Source organism: Theropithecus gelada, chromosome 13 (genome assembly GCF_003255815.1).
Source record: "Theropithecus gelada isolate Dixy chromosome 13, Tgel_1.0, whole genome shotgun sequence".
In the NCBI taxonomy this organism is placed as follows: Eukaryota; Metazoa; Chordata; class Mammalia; order Primates; family Cercopithecidae; genus Theropithecus; species Theropithecus gelada.
Window position 1 is genome coordinate 63,874,519 of NC_037681.1, and position 13,901 is coordinate 63,888,419.

At 39.8% G+C, this 13,901-nt stretch overlaps 1 protein-coding gene and 1 non-coding gene across 2 annotated transcripts in view; one reads left to right on the forward strand and one right to left on the reverse strand.

Annotated features, from left to right (window-relative positions):
- THADA (THADA, armadillo repeat containing) overlaps positions 1-13,901 on the reverse strand; it is a 353,351-nt gene that overhangs the window by 163,830 nt on the left and 175,620 nt on the right. The window contains exon 29 of the mRNA XM_025354222.1: positions 1,085-1,253. Within this exon, the coding sequence (XP_025210007.1) occupies positions 1,085-1,253 (169 nt within the window). The remainder of the gene's footprint in view (positions 1-1,084; positions 1,254-13,901) is intronic.
- LOC112605444 lies at positions 11,397-11,499 on the forward strand. The gene has a single exon (XR_003115435.1). It is a non-coding gene; the product is annotated as a U6 spliceosomal RNA (small nuclear RNA).

The following is a 13,901-nucleotide window of genomic DNA, read 5'->3' on the forward strand; positions in this document are numbered from 1 at the left end:
CTAGGGAGAATGAGTTATGAAATAACTAGTTTTCATTATAGTACAGGTTTATTAAAATTAATAATAATAGACTATCTATATATCTTGTGGTGTACCAGGCACTATTCTAAGCATGTTGTATGTATTAACTCCCTTAGTGTTCACAGAGTTCCTATGAGGTATATGCTACTATTATCCTTATCTCAAAAATGAAGACATGGATGTATAAGTAATGAGGGGTAGATCTGAGATTCACACCCAGGCTGTCTGGCTCCAGAGTTTCATCTTGTTAATCACTCCAGCCACTGCCTGCCACATCAGCAGTGTCGATCTCAGGCTTATAACATGTATTGAGATCTCAAGGCCATCTCTCAACTCTGTTCATAAACCGGGAACATGACCTGACATTTATATTCCACCCCAACCCTATGCCCGTGTGAGCAACTATAGCAGCCATTTGAACACAAGACCTCACCAATACTACCTGTCCTCAAGTTAGGGTTGAAATAGGGCAGTTTCAGTAAAAAGTCTCTTTCTCGTTTATTTTTTGTATGTTACTTTTTTCTAGAAGAAATGTTAGGTTAAAAACAAAAAACTTGTACATTTGTTCAAAATAGTAAGGTTTTTTGGTAGCACAGAGAAAACAGGAAAGGTTCAATACTTCCATGTACTAAGGTGCTGTGCCACAGGGCAAACTCTCCCTGATGTGTATAACTCTTCCTGTGCCTCTTAGGTTAACCTCTCTCAAGGTAGCTTCCAGTTTTACTCTGAATAGGTAGTAGCCCAGAATGTTTTGCAGGCATACTTGATGGAAAAGACAAAGTTTTATCTGGCTCACAGAGGTAAGGCCAAGTGGGAGAAAGTATACTGTAGAAAACACGGGATTTATTGCAAAAGATAATCTGAGAGAATCACAATGTAACACTCTAGTGATATTTGGGATGAAAAAAGCATAACTAGGAGATACCTGATCTTTCAGAAGTAGAAAAAAAGTTCTACAAAGTTAAGAGGCTGTGTATCAAATCTTCACCAGCTAACAGTACATGAGAAACCAGAGTTCATCTTATGGTGTTTGACAGAAGTCACACAAAGCAACTTTACTTACCTGGAGAAGTGTCCCATGAATATGGTTTTGCCGGAAACACTGGTCAGTGCAGCTGGGGAGTGTGGCCAACAGAGTTCGAATGGTATTAGGAATGTGATCTATCATAACAAATGGGACCAAGGCACGAGCTGCCATTTCACGGGAGTGATAGACAGGTGAGTGACCACACCTGGGGAGAAATAAAAACACAAGACCATTCAACAGTCATCTCTACATCTGTCTTTGTATATACTTACATTCTATCTAGCATGGGCTGGAACATTCAGGGGTTAGGGGGAGACAGGAGTTGCTCCTTATTCCAAATGATGTTTTGTATCTGCATTAGTTCTACAGGTGACTTTGCTTTGGTTAAAAACATCGTTAGCATCTATAATTCTTTATCACGGAGATTAAACATAGACAGGCTTGGGAATAACACAATAAACAGGTAGTATCAAAAAACAACTTACTCGTTAACTATTTATTGGGTATTTATGATAAGCAAAAGCACCATGATAAGTGCCATAAAAAATAAGACAGTCACCATTGTCTTTGAAGAGCCCATACTTTGGTTGGCCAGAGGAAAAGTATATTTGAAAAAATGACCAAAAGTACGAGACAGTATAGGAAAAGCGAGAAGCAAGTGACCTTGACATTATGACTATAGAAAATCAGAAGAAGGATGGAACTCAGGAAAGCAAGCATGATTCAAGTAGGCCAAGAAAGATCTGAAGTCATTTCAACCAAGGGCAAAGTGGTATAAAGCAAGACTAGAAATACTCAAGGTGTAGGTAGATGTGTTTGAATAATGCAGAGGTTCATGAATAACAGTAAAAGTTAAGGCTGAGAAGTGGGTCAGGCCATACTGGGGAGTGCCACAAAGAGCATAGTACATGGTCTGAACTAATTGTTAAGAGAACAAGAGATGGACCTTCAAATCACCAAATCCTTGCCTCTGGGCTGACTCATACCCAAAGAGCTGGAATAAAAGCCAGTTCTTAAATAGTGAAAGTCGTGGACAAGGGTTATTTTGAGATTCTAGAAAGGTCATTGTAAAGGCAGGTCATCTACAAGTCATCTTCATAAACACTCAGAACCTGAAAGGCCATAACTATTTTGTTGAAACTTGCACTTTAAAGCCTCCACAGATATGAGATTGATTGATTGAGAGTAAAGTAAAAGTCTTCACAGATATGAGATTGAGAGGAAAGTCCAATATGCTAAGTACCAGCTTAAATAAGTTCTTGACTAGAACACTCAAGACTTTATGATTTTTCATCCAATTAAAAAGTAACTCAACTTACAGAAATGTCTTAGATGACAAGAATAGGGAAGGTCAGAAGATGGTAGACTCTGCAGGGGAAAAGAGATGGCCTCTTGACTTTCTTCAAAATTAATCTGTGTTCATGAAGGAATTACTTGGTAAGAATCAGGCCATTAGGGCTACATGGCCATGTTGGCTCAGGAGTAGAGGGACAGGGCCCTATTGTGTAGCAATGTTTCTAATACCTTAGAGGTTATCGCCAACGTTTATTCTAATATGTCAAAAGAAATACAGATACAATTTCTGTACAACTAGAATAGTCGGAGCAGAATTTCATCATGGTGTTGGGGGAGGTAGGGGAAGAGGAGAAAGAAGTATGGGGTGAGTTTAAAAAATATATATGCTATTTTTCCCCCTAAGACAGTTATGTCTGTCAGGTAGGTCCTGCAGCACAGTTTCAGGATGGAGAAGAGGTCACCCCACATTATCTGTGGGAAAACAGAGAGCTATGGTTACAGTAGTTGTGACAGTTCCCACAACTCATTCATTTTCTCACTTATTCTTTTTAAATGATTAAATGTTTAATCTGTAACTGGCAAATGCAGAAAAATGTTTGCTTTGGTCTATAGGAAATGATGAGGGTGGGGTCAGGGAGAAACTTCACTTGATTTAAAAAAAAAAAAAACTCTGAAACTGTTTTGAGATTTAATTAGCAAATCACCTCACTTAGTATGGCACAGTCATTTGTCGGAAGCTTCCCTTTTTGTCTGTCACCCACCTCTCCAATGCACACACTTTGTGTTACAGTGTGTTTTATGTTACCGAAAGGGCTCTTGTATATAAATGTTTCTTTTCAAATACAAATAACTCTGACATGGTTACAGATGTTTAGTTTCCAATTAGCAGTGACTGTACACTAAAGAGTGCCCCTCCTTTTGCTCCTGACTTTTGTAAATGATGATTTCCCAAAGGATTCTGGCATCCATACAAGAGGAAGAATGGAAAGTGGGAAAAGTGCCAGTATTTTCTGCTTTTGGATACCCTGTGTTAGGGTAGTTTCCAAATGCACACAACAAGGTTAAAAAGCAAAACAAAACTTCTCCTCAAAAAAGTAACACAATTACCAAAAAAGAAGCCAATTCTTGAAGTAATATTTAATTAAGTAACATTCATTATAAAGCAATGGTTAAATATTCCATCACAAATTCTTTAGATGGAAAGATTAGATCATAGACAAATTTATACATATATATGTAAACACTAAGAAAAAAATTTCTAGGTTACTGGTTTGTCACCTACTGGGGGCAGGGAGGGGGTCTGAGGAGCACATTTAGAATCTAGTAGCTATAAGAATAGAAAATTAGAACACCTGGATTTTCATTCTGCTTTGGACACTGAGTTCTGTGACTTGCAAAAGTCACAGAAACCTGAGTATCAGTACAGTTGAGAATGGTGGCAATGCTTTCTACCCAGTGGTCTGACGTGATGTCTAAGAGAACACTCCAAGTAGGAAGGACTTCAGAAATTCCAAGTTTTTACAGTGCACTGTGCCTGTGTCTAGTAATAGCATCAGTATATTCAAGAATTGCAGGCCTATAAGTGGCCCCAGGAAGAGAATTAAGAACATGTGGTGAATTCTATGCTGCTTTAAAAAGTTAAGACAACATGTTGATAATATGAAGGCAAAGAAGGTCTTTTTTTGGCCACCATTAAAAGCGGTGAGGAAGAGTCTCAAGCCCTTCTGAAATAAGTGGGATAGCCCCTGTCTCTCTAAGTTTCTTCCATAAAAGAAAAAAATACACTTAAGGTCTCAAAGGTCATTTCTACTTTTAACATTCCTTGAAAATCAGTCCCTCTAATAGCCCTAAGCTGTGTTCTAGGCCTGAATACTAGGTCCTCCACAGAATCTACAAGGTACAGACACCAGTGTCTTAAAACTTCTAGCCCTCTCACTTCAATAAACCCTTTCCATGTTCATTTTAATCACATATTTATTGACTGCCTACCATGTCCTCGACACTGTGTGACATAACACATGACACTTTTATTTTTTTTTTTTTTGAGACAGAGTCTCACTCTGTCACCCAGGCTGGAGTGCAGTGGCGCAATCTTGGCTCACTGCAAGCTCCTCCTCCTGGGTTCATGCCATTCTCCTGCCTCAGCCTTCCGAGTAGCTGGGACTACAGGCGCCCGCCACCTTGCCCGGCTAGTTTTTCATATTTTTAGTAGAGACGGGTGGTCTCAATCTCCCGACCTCGTGATCTGCTCACCTCGGCCTCCCAAAGTGCTGGGATTACAGGTGTGAGCGACCGCGTGCCTGACCGAGACATGATACATTTTTAATAAGAATACTTGCATCCCACAATTGTACAGCACTTGACAGTTGATAAAACACCTGCACACTTGTGATCTCTTTACTATGCAACTTCCCTGTAGGACAAAAGGGCATTATGAACCTAAATTAACAGATGAAAAATAAAATGAAGCTCAGAAGGGCTCAGTGAAAACTCCGAGGGCTAAGTCCAGGATGTGTAAGTAGCGCTCAGGCCAGACTGTGACCCAGAGCTCTCTGGCTACTCAACCTGTAGCTCACACCTGGAAATCAAGGGAGCATAAAAATATCTCCTAGCTAACAAAAACACAAACTGTAATTTATACATATGTGCAAAATTTCTAAATGAGTGTTTTGTTTTTTTTAAAACATTTTAAGGATAACGAAAATATTTCAGAAACTAATGTAAACTATGAACTCTCTCACAAGAGGAATATATTTATGAACATATACACACAATTTCCCATACAGTTTCAGGTTCGTGACACACATCCAAAACCCTTGAGGAGGGAGTTTCCCAGACCCAGGTGGGGAACCTCCTGCTGCTCTGTCACATACATCAATGACAACACAATGTGGCTGTCAGGTGTGTGCTCTGCTGCATGTGACATAGCAGTGGAGAACACTGCTCACAGGGAACCACCAGCTTAGAGGTGACATACAGTCTGCTCATCACAAATCAGTGTACCCATGCAGACATACACAGCTGTAGAGTGGCACAGAAAAGTTAAGTGGGAGGCAGAGCTGAAACAACTTTCTGGAACAGATAAAGGACCTTCAAATGAGGGTGAAATACACACTTGAGCTTAACACTTGAGGAACCCAGAGGAGTTCAGAATGCAGTACTCTCAGCAAAAAAAAGGACCATTGAGCTGAGATCATGCTGACTTCACCACCTTTCACAGAGTGGGGGCTAAGCTTTTTCTACATGTTCTTGTTTCATATCTACCATCACAATGTGTTCTTTTTTTCTGAAAGATTTCAAAGGAAAGTGGCTATACATCACCAAAACTGTCTCTGCCCACCCACATCTGTAGGGACGTCTACTGAGTACCTAGCACAAGCACACACTTGGTCAGGTACCAGAGAATCGGAGAGAAAACCACTGCCTAGGCCACAAGGAACTTAACAGTCTAGTGTGGAACACAGAAGAACCAGCCAATGATTCTCAGGCCATGAGAAGTAAACACAAGCTGCTGCTGCTGTGTAAGTGCGACACCTGTGTGTGCGAGTACTAGTCTAGGTGATCATGCCCAGCTCTGCCTAAGTGGGGAGAGGTGGGGAGAGGCAGAGAGTGCTTGGGTTTGGCAAGAAAGAAGTCCTTCCCCAGACCTGTGCCTTTCCCTACGTGAACCCAAACTGCCCCTCAGGGCATCCAGACAAAAGGAAAGGAACTGAGATTAAGTTACTAGTATGTGCCAGGACTGGCTAGGTGCTTTAGATACACTATTTTAATTATTTCATTAATCTGCATCCCAAGGTCAGTGTCATTATCCCTATTTTAAGATGAACAGAGTGAGGTTTCCCAGCATACTTTGGGTCATAAAGTTAGCATAAAGTCCGCATTTTAATTAGGGTCTGTCTACCTACAAAATGCAGTCTTTGTAAGACTTTACAATGCAGTTGCCTCAAAATCCCCAGAGCCTTGGAAAAGTCAAATGTTTCCAAACATTCAACCTAATCACACTAAGGTATGAACGACTTAGAGAACCAACCAGTCTCTAATTTGTAGACCGCGAAGCAGAACAACAAAGATGATGCTGATAATAGCTAACATTTCCTGAGCATTTATTAAAGACCAGGCTCTGTAGGTGGTACCTCATTTAAATCTGACAAGCCAGAGTGGCTGAGAGAAACTTTGTAGGCAACATGGGGGAGGTGTTTTTGAACTGAGGGAACTTTAAGTCTCAGTAGCATTGGGTGAGTCCCCGTATGTCACAGGAACCAGAGGCTTCAAAGTCTCCAAATGGCTTCAGGATCCAGCCAATATCCCCTTCCATCCTACCTCATTAACATAATTAACATTCCCCCAGTTCCTCCCCATTTCCTGACCCACCTCCAGTCCTGATTCTTATTTTTCAGGTGAGGCTATATCATGTACAAAACAGAGGCCCCCAAACTTCTGTCAGTGATGAAAAGGGCCATCCACTTGCTCTAGATGGCCCTACTTAACCAAGCAGTTAGCATCTTCCAAGCTGGGGTGAGTTCAAAAAAGCTATGTCTGACCCTGATCCCACCCTGCCAACGCACCCCCTAAAACCTCTCACTAAAGTTACTCAAGAATGCCAGCCACACCACTATGGTCTGTTTGTCCTACAGCACAGCTGTCAGCTCTTGGGAAATGGTCATCTACTGACAAGCCAAAGTTGAGACAACCCTATTTAACAGGCCATCTCTAAAGGCTGGGTGAGACACAGCAGGCTGAGGCTCTGGATTATACTACTTTCAAAAAATCTTTCTTTCTATATATGTTTTGGCAAGCCAACTAGCGTTTGCACATTCCAGTTCATTCTCACTAATGTCCTTTTACTCTTGTACTTTTACTCCTGTACTGAAGAGGGAATTCCTCTTCATCTTCTAACTATGCTAAGGTATTACATTTTTGTTTAGAGACAGGGTCTCACTCTGTCACTCAGGCTGGAGTTCAGTGGCGAGATCATAGCTCACTGCAGCCTTGAATTCCCGGGTTCCAGTGATCCTCCCACCTCAGCCTCCTGAGTAGCTGGGATGATAGTCATATGCCACCAGGCCTAGCTGATTTTCTTTTTCTTTTTTTTTTAAGTAGAGACAGGGTCTCATACACCTGGCCTCAAGTGCTCCTCCCACTCTGGCCTCCCAGAGTGCTGGGATTATAAGCATGAGCCACCATGCCTGGCCTCTGCTAAGGTATTACCTTTTTTGTGAAACTTTACTGTACCTCCTGTGATCAGAATCAATCACTTCCTTCCCTCTGCCTACTGCAATTGCATATTTAGCTCTGCCATAGCAGCCAGTGCATCTCACTTACCTTCCCCACAGTAGCTCTCAGGCATCATCATGTCTGCTAGACTGAAATGACTTTGAGAACAGAAACAGGGTCTTCATAGTTCTTTATCACGGAGCACATAGGACAGGGACTTAAGAACATGCTCTGGAATCCAGCAGACCTAAGTTTACATCTGACTTCTGACACTTACTAGTGTGTGACTTTAGATAAGTCAGTAAACCTAAGTTTGTACCTTCTATAAATGGGGAAAAGGAAGAATGCTCATTTCATAGGGCTGTTGTGAAGTTTAAATGAAATAATGCATGAAAATAAAATGTCTAGAAGACAGGCAGGTGGAATAATTTGAAAATAAAACCTTTATACACTTTACAAATTGTTTTTCTCTAGTGCTCTTTGTCTCAACAACTGACTGAGGAAACAGGGCCTGGCCTGTACCAAACAGGCTCCAAGTGCTCACAAAGGCCTGCCCTCCTCCTTCCCCTCGAAATGAGCTGGAAAGGAGAGGAGGCTTGAGTTTCTCTAGGGCCTATTCACTTGTTTATGTGAAGCCCATTAGCTTTATTCTCCAGGTCCAGGGCCCAAGTCTATTTTCTGTCTACTCTACTGCTATTATACCAAGATTTCTTTTTCCTTTTTGTTGTGTGTGATTCATAGTTTTAAATCTCGCCTTCAGGAAAACATGTATGTATGGGTATGTGTGCGTGCATAAAAGAGAGAAACCACACACACACACACACACACAGTTTGTATCCAGTGAATTGGAAAAAGCAGATATTTCTGCATGTCCTGTAACTATTAAATATGTTTTTGTTATAAATGTGGCATTGCTGAAGCCCTTTTCCACATTCTCAGGTGAGTTCAGTGATGGCCAAGGTTGCCAGATTCTCTAGTTGTTCTTCCTATGCCAATATTTCACTCATCAGAACTAACTGCTCATCAGAACTAGCTGTTCCTCCACCACCACCCGAACTAGCTGCTCCTTTTCTTACAACTCAAATCACTAGCACATAAAAATTGCATTGACTGTAATCTTGCCCTCTGCATAGCTCAGGGATTTCTTTATTCAAATATATTTCCTGGAAGAGTAATGAGTTCGGGGCTTTTAAAGTTTGATTTTTAAAAAATCCTTGGTGTGGGTAGTAAGGAGAAAACAAGAGCCGTAGACAGTAGCTAAGCTAAAAACTGCACATTTCCAGACACACAAAGTAACTTCAGGTAGAATGTTTAAATACGTTATCTATCGGGCAGCTCAAAGCTCTTTGCAAATTAATTCTAAGCAACACATTAAACCCTTAAAAAAAATTACGAAGAAATGCCAACAATAAGCCACAACAGAATATCTAAAAACTGTACTGTGTGACCACTTGAGACAAGCCCAACCACAGAATCTAAGCCTCAGAGAAGCATGCTTTTGAGGTCACCTTCACACTGCCTCCCAGTGACCCAGGCTGACAGGCCACAGGCTAATAACTCCAGATGAAATGTCAGCTGCTGGGAGCTAGAAATCAGCCTCCATCATCTGGACATCCCTCCACTTGCCCCTGCAAGAAACAGGCACAGCACTCAGCAACCTAACATGGCAGAAATACAGGCCTGGCAGGTGCAATGGCTATGGCTACTTGATTCATACCATCCCTTTCAGTGCTAGGAAATAAGGCAAGGAAATTTTCCAGCACGGAGGGGTGAAGGTATACAATTTGGTTGTTACTTTAAAAGCTCTCTAAACAATGTGCTTTAATTGTTCACAATTATAAATATTCTTAAATAAATGAAAAGATGCATGATTTCTGAATGCTAATTTCTGGTTACTTGCTGATCAAAATGTAGAGATAAAGTATGAAAATTACATTTCATCTGAAATTTCATTTAAATGTTTCATCATTTTTTGAGACGACAACAAATACAATTTGAAACTAAAGTTTTCAGATCCCAACCAAATGTTTTAGACAGCTGGGAAGGAGATTCTTCTCAGGGGCACTAAAATGTGCTATACCTTAGCAATAACTCTTTCCCGACTCTGGGAAAAACATGGAAAAGACTTTATAGCAAAGTACATACAAAGACATTGGGAGCCCTAGAAAATAAAAAGGAATCATCTTTCCTAAGCAAATAAAAATAACTGCTAGACTTAGTTTGAAAATTTGGCATAATCTTCCCTCCCAGTCTATCTGAGGGGTTTCTCTCTGACCCTGTACCAATGAGCCACACTCTGGTCTACTGTTCTTCTCATGCAACAGCTGCAACAGCATTCCGGATTTACCCTCGTGTTTCTTGGGCTGGGATGAGCTGCATGTAAGGGCTGCTGCATATGCAGACTGAATGAAAGAGCTGCACATTCCTCCCAATGGCGAAACCCTTCACAATGTTTCTGCTTAGCCTCCACAAACAACCAAGAAATGAGCACATTCAGGCAGCCACTGACTCTTTAAAGAGGGCTGAACACAATAACACTTGACCTCTCAGCATGTCTCCTCCTTTCCTTGCAGGCAGTGGATGGGTCTGAGAAATCAGTAACAGGCTGGCTTTCTTTTGGTGTGGACTGCTCAAAGGCCAAGTTCTCAAAGTGATTTAATACAGTTGAAACTCACACCATTATCCTTTAGCGCAAGAGATTCCATATTTACAGTGATTGATTTTTCAGTTCACAAACACAGGAATGGGTAGTCATTTTAAGATACTATACAAAGGAATAGAGAGAATTTACCATCTTATTTTTTAAACCCTATTATATATAACCCTACTATATATAGATAGAAGGTTTAGAAAGGAATGTTTTTATTGCCATTAAAAAACTTTTTTTTTAGCTTTCAAATTTTCTAGAACCTATGATAGCTCTCTATAGTCACATTAAATACATATTTTTATTCTAGTATTCAAAGTACTCTAATTCTAGTCCAAGACTGACTGGACAAATCATAGGTGCTGAGTAAATTTTTCTTTGACCAATTTAACTTTTCAGGTGATTATCTCTGAAATGTTATTAAAATCTTAGGCAATCTAAATATCCTGTGAGTCAAGGGAATGCTCAACATAGACCAATTCTATTAACTTCCCTTTTTGACAATAATCTGTTAAATTTCTAAAAGATTCTGATATCCATACTAAAAGGAAGGAAGGAAAAATAGGAAGTGAAGGCAGGAATATTTACTGAGTGCCTGCAAGACGCCAGGCAATGTGCTAGGTACTTGAAAACATTTTCTCTCATTTTTAGTCCTCAGATAAACCCTTTAAAATAAAGTACATAATATTATATAAATGTATGTGGGTTTTCACTCTAGATAGTCTAGTGGGAACATAAAAAGAATGATGAATTCCCAAATACAATGTAACCACAACCAACTAAAATGCCTTGTGCCAATTTTTTTTGTTGTGATAATGAATGAGGAAACCTTTAGAGGCAATTTATCCCACCAATTTCAATGGCTGGAATGCATATTTGCAGGTCTCATACATAAGGAACGATCTAAATATGTTTCCTACTGCTCTAACTAGTGTTAAACAAAATAAAGCCTAAAGCTTTATTCAATATTAACTTTAACGAAGGCAAATTAGTCACCAGGACTTTGAAGTAAGTCATCCACCAAGTTGCAGCCATCAACCAACAGTTTATGAAGAACCCCACGTCAGACTGCGACAGGTTCCACAAATGCTGTGGCAGTGTCCCCTGATGTCCTCTCTCAGTACTGATCACCTCAGGTCAAATAACTTACAGTCATTCAAAGTATAGTATTAATTTACTTAATATGAGTATGTGCCTCGGCAGCACATACACTAAAATTGGAACGATACCGAGAAGATTAGGTTGGCCCCTGAGCAAAGTATGGTATTTATTTAAAGACAAGTTTGAATTGCCCAAGAATAAAAATCTTGAACCATAGTAACGACAAGAAAAGACACATACATGTCAGCACATTGGCAGAATCTTCTTGGGCTTAGAAGAAATACACAGTCATCAGCTTTAAGCGACTTTTTTTGTGAAGTGAAACCTGCTGTGAAGCAGAAGCACTTACACGGTTTCCTTTGTGTCTCTTACGCAAGGCTACTTTTAAGACATCCTCAGATTAAAATATGAGTATCTAACAATGTGGCCACAGCAAGTTACGTAATGTCCTTTCACATCCTCATCTGTAAACGCATATTAGAATAAATGATCTCCGAAGTCCCCTTCAATAACAAAATTCAATCATGGACATTTAAACATTCCAGGCAGATAGCTATCTTTTTTATTTTACAATATCATTATGACCTCTCTTGCTCCATTGCTTAATCTCATAATATTGATGCTAATAATAAAAGTTTTCTATCTAACACTAATCATACTCAATCTTTCTATAGTTGGAGCCAATTTTCTCTAGTTTGAGCCTCTGTGGAGTTGGAGAACAAATGACCAGTGTTTTCTACACACAGGAAAACCCTTCATTAACTCTATTGGAATCCCGTCATGAAAGCACCCTTTACTCTTCTGAGGGCTACAATCACTCCAACCCCTTTCATCATATAGAACCTCTTCTCTAGAATCTCATTAATTATTTTGCATCTACAGAGGGTTAAATGAATCTTCCCAATGCCATCAGCTAAAACGATTGGTGCTACTACTATATGAGAGAAATTTGAGTATTTCTTTTAATTTGATTGCTTTGCAGAGACTGCAATTTGTTTTTGCTAAAGCTAATTAATGCCCCTGAATGACCCTCCTCATGTTTCACAGAAACACTTCAAGCTAAAACCAGAAAGAATGAATTTTTAAAAATAATAAAGTACAAGGAAAGTTTTCAAAAATTCCAAAAAACTGCTTTTTTTTTTGGCCTGGAAAAATGACACAAAAGAGCACAGATATTGGGATACTAGCAATAGATTCATTCAAGGTACCTTTTCTCAAATGAAAATTGCAATTAGGTAAGTTGAGTCATATTTCAGCATGCCTACAGTATCCCAAATAGACTATTGCCAGTCAGTTTTTAAATACCCCCTGAGAAAGTCTGACATCCTCCTTTGGTTATCCCTGTGCCCATGTTTACACTGCCAGTCAAAAAAATACTTCCTTATACAGTATAATTATACTTGCTGCAATTTAATTTTGTTTTTCTGGTTCTACATGCCAGGGAAAAGAGAGAAATCTATGCCTAAATGACTTGCATCCAAAATATATTCAGAATAGTAAGAAAACAAAACCAGGCATGATGGCTCACACTTGTAATCCCAGCACTTTGAGAGACTGAGGCAGCAGGATTGCTTGGGGCCAGGAGTTCGAGACCAGCCTGGGCAAAATGAGACCCCCGTCTCTACAAAAAATAAAAAAAATAGCCAGGCATGGTGGCATGTGCTTGTAGTCGTAGCTACTCAGGAGGCTGAGGTAGGAGGATTGCTTGAGCCTGGGAGGTTGAGGCTAAAGTGAGCTGTGACTGTACCACTGCACTCCAGCTAGGTTGTCAGATCAAGATCTCATTTCTCTCTTTTTTTTTTTCCAAGATCTCATCTCTTAAAAAAAAAAAAAAAGAGAGAGAGAGAGAGAGAGAGGAGAAAAGAAAGCAAACAACCTAACAGAAAAACTGCGTCAAAGTTTCAAACAGACACTTCAGCAAAGAAGATATATGAATGCCAAATACATGTAAAGATGCCCAACATCCTTAGACATTAGTGAAGTTTAAATTAAAACCCCAGTGACATACTACTACATACTCACTAGAAAGGCTAAAGTTAAAAAGACTGAGCATACCAAGTGTTGGCTAGGATATGCAACAATTAGAATTCTCATACTCTACTAGTGCGAATGTATAATCACTCTGGAAAACAATTTGGCAGTTTCTTAACAAGTTAAATATACACTCACCATTTAGCTCACCTGTTCAATTCCTGTGTATCTACACTAGTGAAATGAAAGCCTAAGTCCACAAAGAGACTCGTGCATGATTGTTCCTAGCAAGTTATTTGTTACTAGTTGATGGATACAACACAAATGTCGTTCAACAGCTGAGTACACAAACAAATTGCAGTATATCCATATAATCGAATACCGTTTGGCAATAAAAAGAAACAAGCTACAGATACACCTAACAACATGGCTGAATCTCAAAATAATTATACTGAGTGAAAAAGCCAGACAAAATAGAATGCATCCTGTATGATTCCATTTACTTAAAATTCTAGGAAATGCAAATTAATCTATAGCGACAGAACATAAAACAATCATTGCCAGGGAGGTGGGGAAGGGGAGGTTGAGTAAGGATTACAAAGGGCGATGGCGGCCGGGCGCGGT